Below are 12,682 nucleotides of genomic sequence, written 5' to 3'. Positions count from 1 at the left end.
ATACTAGTCACGTACTAGTGTGTATGTGAGTGAGTGAGTGCGTGGGTGGATAGGTGGGTGAGTGATTGAGTGGGTGAATGAGTTGGTGATGGGTGGGTAGGTGTGTATGTGAGTGAGTGAGTGGGTGGATAGGTGGGTGAGTGATTGATTGCTTGAGTGAGAGAGTGATTGAGTGAGTGAGTGATTGATTGAGTGAGTCAGTCAGTCAGTTGGTGGATGGCCGCTGATACTAGTCACGTACTAGTGTGTATGTGAGTGAGTGAGTGCGTGGGTGGATAGGTGGGTGAGTGATTGAGTGGGTGAAAGAGTTGGTGGATGGGTGGGTAGGTGTGTATGTGAGTGAGTGGGTGGGTGGATAGGTGGGTGAGTGATTGCTTGAGTGAGTGATTGAGTGAGTGAGTGAGTGAGTCAGTCAGTCAGTCAGTCAGTCAGTCAGTCAGTCAGTCAGTCAGTCAGTCAGTCAGTCAGTTGGTGAATGGCCGCTGATGCTAGTCACGTACTAGTGTGTATGTGGGTGAGTGAGTGGGTGAGTGAGTTGGTGGGTGGGTGGGTAGGTATGCATGTGAGTGATTGGGTAGGTGGGTGGATGGGTGGATGGGTGGGTAGGTGTGTATGTGAGTGAGTGAGTGGGTGGGTGGGAAGTTCGGTTAGTGCGTGCGTGGATGGGTGTTTCGGCGAGTGCGTAAGTGTGTGAGTGCGTTGGATGAGCATAGGTCTTAGAGACCTACTATTCTTCGGCAATGTACGTATATGTTTTCATTTCCTTCTTGATGTGGAATTATGAATGTCGTGCTTTTCATCACTCGTTTTCATTCTGTCTGCTATGCCAATATACCTAACAAAACCAGAAAGCATTTGCCCTGGATGTCATGCCTGCTATATGGTGGCAGTCAGTAAACATTCGAGTCTGGACGAGACAATCCAGTGACCAATGGCTTCAGCATCGATCTGCACGCTTACGTGATATGTTCACATGTGACAACCATGTGAGAGAGCCTTACAAGGCCCGTTAGTTGCGTCTTACCTCCGATATCCAAAATGCATTACCGGTGTCATTTTCATGTTGTTAACAGCATCATAGTTTAAATACTTAATGGTTGTAGCGGTTGCTTGACTAGGGTCACCTCTTACATTGGAGGGTGGCCATTCATAAATATCTAACCCTTCACAAACAATGGATACAAATGAGTAGTGAATGCGAAAGAGCCCCGAGATAAAACAATCAATGACAATGTTCACATACAAATTGGTGCTAGAACAGTAGGCCTTAAAAAGGGTTAACTTGAAATTGGCTAACGGGTCACTGTTTGCAGTCATCGTTGAACCATGGTTTTCGAATATGTGAAACTGCAGAGAAACTTGGTACACACTCATCAGCTATGGAATTCAAGTCATCAGATAAGCATTTAACAGCATCAGGAACGTCAATAAAACGTTCAGGTTTAAGTTTTGCAGCACACTGTGTTTCATATAAACCCCATTTAGCCTTTTCAAACTTCCGCCTCGATGATGGAGGGACATCAGATAGAGTTGCAGATTTTAGTACAGTAGGAGAGTGACTTCCACAGAGGTCATTGTGGACTGACCATTCACTGACCATTTAGTAAGTTGGAGTCAGTTAGTGACAAATCAAGAGCTGTATATATTCCTGTGCCAGGATGTCAATATGTATTTGTTCCATCATTATATATACATAAATCATTATTCGAAATGAAATCCTCCAGAAGCTGACCTTTTGTGTTTGTGGTTACACCGCCCCAAAGTGGGTTGTACCCATTTAAATCACCCATGAGTACACATGGTTTGGGTAATTGATCGTAGAGAGTTTGTAGATCAGCCAGCATAAGAGTTGATGAATGTGGAATGTACAATGAACACAAAGTAAGCGAAACGTTCAAAGTGATACGCAGTGGAACCGCTTGAAGATTAGTTTTGAGTGTCACAGGACTGTGAATAAAATCATTTTTTACAAGGATTGATGATCCTCCTGTAGCTCTATCGCCAGGTGGGGAAAAGTAATGATATGCATTATATTGGCGTAAGTTAAAAGTACGTGTCTGCTTTAGATACGTTTCTTGCAAGCAGAATGCTGATGGTGTAAAGTCTTGGACTAATAGGTGAAGCTCATTAAAGTTAATCGTTAGGCCCCTGCAGTTCCACTGAATAATATATAAAGAAACTATTTCTTCGGAGGATTCATTGGGGATCTACCCCTTGATTTCGTTGAGGGCGACAAGCTATGTGCCCTACTTTGGATGTTTTCAGACACATCCATGTCCCCTAAGGATCCCAACTTATTAAAAAGTTTGATGGTGTTATTTGAACCTTTGGAGGTTCTGCTACTTTGACATTTTTGTAAGTCATTTCTGGTTTTGATTTTATTTTTGGTAATATCTTTCCCATTGTTTTGTGATTGACGTTTAGGCATGGGCTGTGATGATGAAGACGATTGGCCTTGAGAAGATGACCGTAATTGAAATGGAGCAAGTGGTTTTGGAAGTGATTTAGCGGTCTGGGTCGACTGGCTGGGTGTGTATATTTCAGGGTTCTCTGTATCCACCCATGTCAGATCGGTTTGGCACACCATTGATGAATTGGATACAGTTGCTTTGTGACTGACGGCAAGAGGGTATTCTCGTAACTGAGGCATAAGAAGTGGTCTGTTCTATTGGGGAAAGAACAAGTTTCTTGGCATCAGCAAAACTAATATTTTGTGTGAATTTAATTTTATTTATTTTATTTATTTATTTGAACCGAGCCCGTTCAACCACCCGTCTAGGTGAAGTAAGGGTCGAAGGGGCGTGTTGAGCAAGGGGAACGCGGTTACAGGCTCCCAGTGGCCTCAACCCCCAGACTCCCGTCCTCCACCGACACAGGGCCGCAACCTACGGTAAACGGGTTGGCGGACCCGCGTCCACGACAGGGGTGTTGGCGATCTCTTCGCGTTACCCAGCACCCACTACGAGGAGGTGGCTCGTCTAGGGTGCCATTCAACTTAACAAATGTAAGTGCATAATTTACATAAAGCAGGGTGGGAAAGCAAAAGGAACAGCACGAGTGTCCAATTTTATTTCTTCATTGAGAAACGCGTTGAAAAATAATTCCATACTCAACCGGAATTCTTTGACACGATCACATTCTAGGAAAAACAAAAGAAAACAAAAAGAAAAAAACGTTTCACAGAAGGAGCAAGTATCCTCATTCACAAGTTTCTCACTGACTTCTAACATACCAACAAAGCAGTGCATAATGATAATTGGTCTTTGATCTTTTAATTTTTTTAAAAGCGGATACCAAACAGTTCTATGGTTGTGTTTTACTGTTACTAACAGACTTCTAACAGGTTAACGTAGCAAAACAAATATATCATTTGTCTTTCTTAAAAGTATATTTCTTTAATACATTTGTCTGTAACTAATCTTTTGAAAAGCAAGAATGATGGTGTTATATACAATGTTGGCCTATATTTATAGCATGTGCAGAAACTGATAAACTTCAGAACATAGAGCTTGTTGTGCGCACTCACTAAATACATCACTCTGATTGTGTCATTAAGGCCTCTCTACTGAATAACCGTTGGCATTCATGCTCCGATTGGCAATGTGATTATTTAAATTAGAAACATGTAGGATAGCTCGAAATCTTTTGGACGTAGGTTAAGTTTCAAATCTCTTACTGTTTATATTTTACATTTCAATCTTAGTAAATATAATTTCATTAGAAGGGACTGTGTTACGGTTAAATATTTGCCGTGACAATTGTGTAAGAAATTCCAACCAATCCAGCAAAATACAACACTGACAAGTCTAAGATTTTCAATAATTATGTATTCAGCAAAAGCAAAGGCATGATATAAAGCAAAATACAGAGATTCACAATAGAGGTTTCATGTATAATACAACAGTGTCAAATCTAAAGTAATGGGTCACAATATAATGTCAAGTCACCGAAGTCTAGGTGCGAGAGTGAGCAACAGTTCTGCAGAATGTAACACAGCGAGCAGTTATGAAGATCAAGGGTTGACGGAGGCAGGAAGATCTATATACTCCAGTAATCTGTGTGTATTTCCGTGTCCGACAACACGGCAACTAGCCTTGATATATAAATTCAGTCACCAGTTCCTGAAAGTGCGAACACGTACGACCATGCTCTAGAACAGCCTCATGTTTACCTCATAAAATAATCAAAGGGGGGTAACTCTATAGAACTAGCTTGAATGCCTGCCGATAAAATACTAATACCACAGAACATTTATGATAAGAAATGTGACCCATAAACATTATTAATCAAAACAATAAACGTTATGACCCAATACTAATTATTACTTAATTAATAATAAAAGTTACAAAAAACACACTCTCGTACCAACTGCCATCTGATAACTAACACAAAATTGGAACAAGGCGGTGCTGGAAAATATTGGAATATGATTGGTGAACATTCTCTTAGATACAGTTGCTCGTGCTATTTATGGTCAGCGGTGGTCAGTAAATAATTGAGTCTTGTCCAGTGATCAACACCATGAACATCAATCTAAGCCATCGGGATACGAAAACGTGTATCGACAGATCAACGAGACTGATACCCCTCCCTCCCAAAAATGCTCAGTACCGTAAAGCATGACCCACATTCCTCTAAATAACACTGTCAGACTGTGCCAATAAGGATGAGCAGTAATAAACAGACCTTTTATACAATGCCCTTGTGTCAATCGTGAAGTGGATATGTAACGTCTTAAGTTCAGTACTCAGTATGTTGTCGAATTATGAGCACGACTGAGAACAATATCTATATAGGTGTAATCGGGAGGCGGGACACACACACACACTAAAAAACCCACACACAGAGACAAAAACACACAAACACAAACACAAACACACACACACACACACACACACACTAAAAAAACCCACACACAGAGACAAAAACACACAAACACAAACACACACACACACAAACACAAACACACACAGTAAACAACAAAAACACACACACAAACACACAAAAGACACAAACACACACACAAACACAAACACACAAACACACACACACACACACACACACACACACACACACACACACACTCCCTATAGTTTAGTAAATAACCATTGTATCCGCCCCGGACATAAGTTTAGTCTATTCGATGCAGCTATGCCAGAAGTTGATTATTACGTCCAATGAACAGAGGGCTGAAGCACAACAGGTTTGGGAACCGTCTTGCATAGCTCTATACACGAAGGCGACGCCCTTGATTGCACAAGAATAGCTTTGCTCCGCACAGAACACCGTTCTCCGCAGTTTCAAAACTCCCTCAAGGTATGATTTGTCTTTATCTCATCCATTCATGCAAAACGTATGCATCACTCATTTAATAAGCCAGTTGACAACCGCCATGCATAGCTCTATACACGGGCACGACGGTTTTGATTGCATAAGAATAGCTTTGCTCCGCACAGAACACCGTTCTCCGCAGTTTCAAAACTCCCTCAAGGTATGATTTGTCTTTATCTCTTCCATAAATGCAAAAACGAATGCATCACTCATTTAATAAGAAAGTCTCAAAGTTTGATGAACAATTATATTAAAGTATAAAGCATGCATACAAGTTAATGGAGATTGAAGGAGTTGCTTTAAAGATTACGTAAATACGTGGTTGTTTATCAAGCTGAATCTAATTCAACGTCTGCCTTTAAAACCCATACAGACCATAACCCTACATCCCAGTACCCCAACAACTAATTAAATCAACCCACATCAGTTTGGCTTAGTGAAGTGACCCAAAACAGAGATTATATGGTGAAGTGCACAATATTCGTAGTGATGGTATAATATCGTGTGTTTACAATCTTGAAAATAATAAAGTACGTGAATTAATGTAGTGAATGAATATATTTTTCCACGAATGATATATTTCTAGACATATATGTTAAACCCTTTAACATTGTTTTTAACTCTGTTATCTTACCAGATAACTGGCAACCGGTCTCATCAAACTATACAAATAATAGTGATCCTTGAAAAAATGAAAATGACAGATCTATAAAACTACTGAGCTGTTTTGGAAAAATTTGCACGTCTATTTTATACACAACCGATTAATTAAATCCATCGAATCCAACCCAACCATTATGTTTATCAAGGCTCAGGCTAGTTTCACTAAAGAATATTCGCCAACAGACCGCTTCATTTTACGATTCCAAACTGAAACCTGGTGATTTTCACAAATACTGAGATATGCTCATTACACCTTTTGCATCGCGATATGCTGATGATACAGTCCTCATATCACCAGACCCTCGGGTTTTGCATAATATGTCAGATTCTTTTCATAATTACTGTATAACTGGAAGCTTTTAAAAAGAGTGAGCATCGCATATGGCGCCTAAAACGGTTTCGGCTTGGAGTGAAAACATCTCTCCAATTCCTGGAGACACGGAAACAACCACTCTTCAAGCTCAAGTTCAAGTTCAAGTTCTTCAACTTTTGTTTAAATACAAGACACTGAAACAATGTATTTTGAAAGAGTATGTTGTAATACTACAACAATGCACTTTTGTTCATACGTACTTGCATCGTCCACAAAACCTCTTTCTAAACTTTCGCTCATTAAAATCATTATCTGAATTTCTAAATGCTAGTATTGGTCGGTTGTATCAAGTAGGCAAGAAGCAGTGCACTGGTCCATGGATTTGTTACTATATGCTGTGGGGTTGAAAGACTGTAGGGAGGTTAACAGTTGAATAGATTTTCTAACTTTTAGGAGGCAATATGGAGTTGCTGAATGTCATATCTCTATCGGATCAGTATGTATGTAACGGCGCCATCATGCCCACTTACATAAAAGCACTCAGAATAACACATCAGTAATCTTTCTGATATGAGTCGCTGCTTGCATGCAAATGTACGCCATGCATGGGTTGTTGGGTGTTGTTGCCTTGTCTGGGGTTGCTTATGTACAGACAGCCTAGGCATTGCTGAATATTTACGTCTGTCGGCGAGAAGTTTTACTTTTGCTCAAACTTCACGCTTTTCGTTAGGTTTTTGACGCTGTAAATGAATGACAGTATGTTTACAAGTTTTGTCACACCAGACTGAACTAATTTGACGTAATTCGATGGATTTGGATCGAAATTAGAATATTTCGCCCATCGGCGTTTGTCTCTGGTTCTTTTTTAGCGGTTGTACATGAATGAAATGTATTTACCTATATTTAAGGTTGCGTATGCATGTAGGCAACATGATTGAATATGGCTCTAAACGAGCTTAATTAAGTTACGAGTTGAATTTTGTGTCATGATACTTATAAAATACTAACCTACATTTGCAACCTTCAAAACATTCATTCATTCTGAGCGAAACTTAACGTTCTCGCTCAAGGATATAAGTCTTTCAAAAAATTATTTTGCATTTTTTCATCCTTTTGTATATATGCATGTTTCATTTTGTAAAATTAAAAGCAGAAAGTGGCTACACTGCGAAGAGTTTCTGGACTTTTTTTGTGTCCAGTGTTAAGTTCATTCACTCACTAAATACTATTTTACTCATTTCACAGACAAACCATGACGCAGATATTGCTGCACACCCTGCTCTTGTCCCTCTTCACGACACTACGGGGAGCTTCTGGACAGGAAGTTGACACCACTCATGGAAAAGTTGTTGGTCTCAGGTCTATCGTCCTTGGAAAGACCATTGATACGTATTATGGTATTCCTTATGCCAGACCACCCATAGGTGATCTCAGATTCAAGTATCCGCAGTCAGTGGACCCTTGGAGACCGGGAGTGAAGGAAGCACGTTCAATGAAACCGTCTTGTTATCAAGCAGTTGAACCTGAAGACGGTATACCCTTGAGGGAACTTCCGCCACCCTTCAGTGAGGATTGTCTCTACATCAATGTATGGGCACCAGCTAATGTCACAGCTAGTAGTACGAAACTCACAACTATGGTTTGGATCCATGGCGGAGCATTTCTGACCGGATCTATCAACATACCACTGTATGATGGTCAGTATCTTGCTGCTGAAAACAACGTCATCGTTATATCCATGAACTATCGACTTGGAGCTCATGGATTTCTGTATCTTGGACCTGACACGTTTCCTGGCAACCAAGGCCTTATGGACCAGGCTCTTGCCTTGCAGTGGATTAAGAACAATGTTGAAAGATTTGGCGGAGACGCAGGTATGATCACCTTATTTGGAGAAAGTGCAGGTGCAGCCTCGGTTGGTCTACATTTGTTATCTCCAATATCACGTGACTTCTTCACGCGTGCTATTCTTCAAAGTGGGGCCCCAAATGCAGTGTGGACATCTACTGTACCATCGAAAGCAATCGGCAGCACAAGAAGACTTGCAGAGCTGTCAAACTGCAATGGAACATCCGATGCTGACATTGTCCAGTGTATTCAAGTTCTGCCACCAGAAAAGATAATAGAAAATCAGGCACATGTGCCAAATGATGGTTCAGAACAATTCGGTCCGATCGTGGATGGTCATTTCTTACCCGATACTCCAGCATCACTCGTTGAAAAGGGACAAATGAAGCAAGTGGAAATCCTTCTGGGGGTGACGAAAAATGAGGGCAACATATTCCTCATTCAGTTTTTTCCTGCAACATTTCCTGCATTTAGAAATCAAGTCAATGTCAGCAGAACACAGTTCATAACGACTGTAAACGCCATAACCACTGGACTGTCTTCTGCTATTACCAAGGCTACTATAGCTCAGTATGCTGATATCTACGTCCCTTCCCTACACCCGAACTATGTGGACGATGTTGACAGCGTCCTTGGAGATAGTTTCTTTAAGTGTCCAGCTACCGAACTGGCCGCTTCACATTCTGCAAATAACAGCGTTTACTTGTATTCCTTTGAGTATAGAATCCCATCGCTGCCAATACCACAATGGATGGGAGTTCCTCATTCGTTCGAGATAGAATTGGTGTTTGGGCATGCTCTCGGTGATGCCTTTGCTTCGACAGATGTGGATAAGTCAGTAAGTCGGAGCGTAATGACTTACTGGACGAATTTTGCTAAAACTGGGTAAGTAATTCTTGTAGACATGACAGGAATCGTGGTTTAAATTAAAAATTTGAATCAGTTTCATGAGAAATGTTGTTTGTTTTCTTTATGTGGATGTTAGTACTTTCTCAAATGGTAAATGAACAGAAATTTAGTGTATATTCTTGTACGAGAATACTGTCCATGAGAATTCACAGCAGCATTACAGTGAATCGTATCTGTAAGACAGCATTTAGTAAATGGCTGTATCCTCAATCTTGGTCAGAGTTTCCGATTTCCGGAATTCAGGGTTGGGTATTCAGGGTTGGGTATTCAGAGTTGGGTATTCAGAGTTGGGTATTCAGAGTTGGGTATTCAGAGTAAGGTATTCAGAGTTGGGTATTCAGAGTAAGGTATTCAGAGTTGGGTATTCAGAGTAAGGTATTCAGAGTTGGGTATTCAGAGTAAGGTATTCAGAGTTGGGTATTCAGAGTTAGGTATTCAGAGTTGGGTATTCAGAGTAAGGTATTCAGAGTTGGGTATTCAGAGTTGGGTATTCAGAGTTGGGTATTCAGAGTAAGGTATTCAGAGTTGGGTATTCAGAGTTGGGTATTCAGAGTTGGGTATTCAGAGTTGGGTATTCAGAGTAAGGTATTCAGAGTTGGGTATTCAGAGTAAGGTATTCAGAGTTGAGTATTCAGAGTAAGGTATTCAGAGTTGGGTATTCAGAGTAAGGTATTCAGAGTTGGGTATTCAGAGTAAGGTATTCAGAGTTGGGTATTCAGAGTAAGGTATTCAGAGTTGGGTATTCAGAGTTGGGTATTCAGAGTTGGGTATTCAGAGTTGGGTATTCAGAGTAAGGTATTCAGAGTTGAGTATTCAGAGTAAGGTATTCAGAGTTGGGTATTCAGAGTAAGGTATTCAGAGTTGGGTATTCAGAGTAAGGTATTCAGAGTTGGGTATTCAGAGTAAGGTATTCAGAGTTGGGTATTCAGAGTAAGGTATTCAGAGTTGGGTATTCAGAGTAAGGTATTCAGAGTTGGGTATTCAGAGTTAGGTATTCAGAGTTGGGTATTCAGAGTTGGGTATTCAGAGTTAGGTATTCAGAGTTGGGTATTCAGAGTTAGGTATTCAGAGTTGGGTATTCAGAGTTAGGTATTCATCTTTAACGTCTGCATTTTGTCGCTGTGGAGTAGCACTTCCAAAAATAGTAAATGCTTGCTTTCTCCAGAACAATATGATTCAAAGAGACATATTTGTTTTAACTTTCCACGCTAATTTTAAATCTAATTGTGACATTCTATTTATTTTACTGTCCTTCGTCGACAGGTTTTTGATACACTAGTATTCAATTTCAGTGCTAAATGTTCTCGTCACGAAATAGCTGAAATATTGCCTATGTAACGTTATATATTAACTCACCCACGCACTCACTATATAAATGTGACTGTTAGTAACTGTTTAAAATGGTTTGTAGTGAAAACTTACTAATCGCACCATCGCAAATAGAGTCGTGTTATGTCAAAGGGTTAGTCTATTCATTTTCACAGAAACCCCAACCTTCCGGAAACACCAAACTACCAATGGCCGACGTACAACTTGATGGATGAGCGTTTCCTGGTCTTCTCGTCCGGACTGACAACAAAGCAGGGCATGCGAAAACAGCAATGTGTGTTCTGGAACACTCTCATACCATTGATCCAAAAGAGAGAAGACACATCTGTAGGCAGTAAGTCTCATTCCTTGTTTTAAACATGTCTTTGTCATAGAATTATGAGGACCGTGATGCAATCAGGCGTCTAAACGACTAAACTGCATCGGACATAACCACGTCAGGGCTTTGATCATATGGCATTCATTCATGTTGTAGGTCGTATGGGTAGGTGTGACGAGGCTCTTGAACATAGTCTGTAACATACATATACATATTACAGCCATAGGGGAAATTTGTGAAAAGAGACCAGTGTTGGCAGTAGGATTTGGACGAGAGCGTGCAGAAATAAAATTATTAATATGTAATCCGGATATTTTCCTCGTTAAATATCAATTACAATCCTGAACCATTTCAAACTTTATTGTTTTTCTATACCTTTCTGTTTAGGGTACTTTTGTAAAATTAAATAGATCAGTTTACATGTATATCCGTCCAAAACACCCACACTAAATACCGATTGTGTGTTTTGTGCGTGAAAAACGCAGGTTTCTGCGTTAACGTGAACACTGGAGACTTACATGTCAACGTGTAACTTACACGTTACAGTTATTCGTGGCCTTTTAATGCTACAAATCAATCATCCATTGAACTGCAACCATTACTACTTACCATAGTAGTCATATTATATGCATTAGGTGTCGTCGTATCTGATTAAAACACTACTTAAAAGCGTTGGTGTTTCTGTGACCAGGTCTCAAGTATCCTTGATTCTTCTTCTGTTTCAGCAACAACTGAGGGCTACAGATGTCCCACTAGTGGAGGCAGGATGTCATTTACTGTAAACACATGTCTCACTGTAGTACTTGCAGCGTTAGTGAGTGTCTAAACATGGAGCAATATCGAAAACGTATTCATTGAAAAATCAGTAATTCCTGAGTTCATTTGGAAAATGTTGAATAAATGCAGAAATTGTCACGTGTAGCTTTATCGATGATTTTTTTCAAGTCCTGGACCCGTGAAGATTCCGGGTCAGAATTCCGGGCATTCAGCAACCCATGCTTGTCATAAAAGGCGACTATGTTTGTTGTAAGAGGCGACGAACGGGATCAAGTAGTCACTCGCTGACTTACTTGTCACATGCCATCGGTTCCCAAATTCGCAGATCGATTCTGATATTGTATATCACTGGATTTTCTGGTCCAGAGTCGATTATTTACATCCCGCAGCTATATAGTTGGAATATTGCTGAGTGCGGCGTAAAACTAAACTCACGCACTTACTCACGCACTTGCAAGCCCTGAATTCCTTCATTTTTTACAGACAGTGATGCTTGCCTTATTAACCACTATATTTACATGCCCATTTTTCGAAACATATTTTATGCGAGTCTCTTTGTTACCATTGTGTACAGTGTTAGGACAACCTATTGCATATAAGTTTACATAGGAAGCTCTAAAACCCGGCATCTGTCCGGCAAGTTGTCAACACCAGCATAAAATCTCAGTGCCGTCCGTGGATCAGGTCTACAATCCGGCATATTGTCTAAACCGGATTATTTCTTCAGTCCCGATGAGTGTCGGTTTAAACAGCGTCCACTGTATATAAATATACTTTCGGTATGATTTGGAACGCCTATGTACGCCTATGGTATAGGGATGTGTTAAGACTATTTAGATTTGGATCCCCAACACGATCACTGAAAATTAGGCTGTTGTACACCAACTACTAAGTTTGTTGGGTATTTTTTCACTTTAAGCATATTTTATATTTATATGTCTCCCTATTTCCGTCACAATAGTACTATCAGGTAGTGTAATCGGACAATTGATAAAATAAAAAGGAAGAACTGGAATATTTGATGTGACAATATATCAGGTGTAAATTAATGTCGACACATTATATCTGTGTATTCATGTACTGAATGTACTTTTCTAGACCATTGGTGTGAAATAAGCAAATATGTTTTAATTGAGTTGTTCTCTTTCCAGTCATAATAGTCGCGATGTTTGGCTTTGAGTTTACATACACTG

At 40.2% G+C, this 12,682-nt stretch overlaps 1 protein-coding gene across 1 annotated transcript; it reads left to right on the top strand.

Moving 5' to 3' along the window:
* The first annotated feature begins 5,378 nt into the window (after positions 1-5,378).
* Positions 5,379-11,627, top strand: LOC137259918 (cholinesterase-like). Its single transcript, XM_067797562.1, has 4 exons — positions 5,379-5,491; positions 7,553-9,040; positions 10,549-10,727; positions 11,438-11,627. Exons 2-4 carry the CDS (start codon positions 7,560-7,562, stop codon positions 11,536-11,538), a joined length of 1,761 nt encoding a protein of 586 aa, XP_067653663.1. The 5' UTR covers positions 5,379-5,491; positions 7,553-7,559; the 3' UTR covers positions 11,539-11,627.
* The last annotated feature ends 1,055 nt before the right edge of the window (positions 11,628-12,682 follow it).

Source organism: Haliotis asinina, chromosome 13, assembly GCF_037392515.1.
Source record: "Haliotis asinina isolate JCU_RB_2024 chromosome 13, JCU_Hal_asi_v2, whole genome shotgun sequence".
In the NCBI taxonomy this organism is placed as follows: Eukaryota; Metazoa; Mollusca; class Gastropoda; order Lepetellida; family Haliotidae; genus Haliotis; species Haliotis asinina.
This window is presented reverse-complemented; position numbering and strand designations above follow the sequence as displayed.

What these genes read in the sequence shown, in the direction of transcription:
- LOC137259918 (XM_067797562.1), top strand. Translation starts at nt 7,560, where the DNA reads ATGACGCAGATATTGCTGCACACCCTGCTCTTGTCCCTCTTCACGACA. An exon ending in ACGAATTTTGCTAAAACTGG is followed by an intron (nt 9,041 to 10,548) that starts GTAAGTAATTCT and finishes TCATTTTCACAG; the next exon opens with AAACCCCAACCTTCCGGAAA. An exon ending in AGAAGACACATCTGTAGGCA is followed by an intron (nt 10,728 to 11,437) that starts GTAAGTCTCATT and finishes CTTCTGTTTCAG; the next exon opens with CAACAACTGAGGGCTACAGA.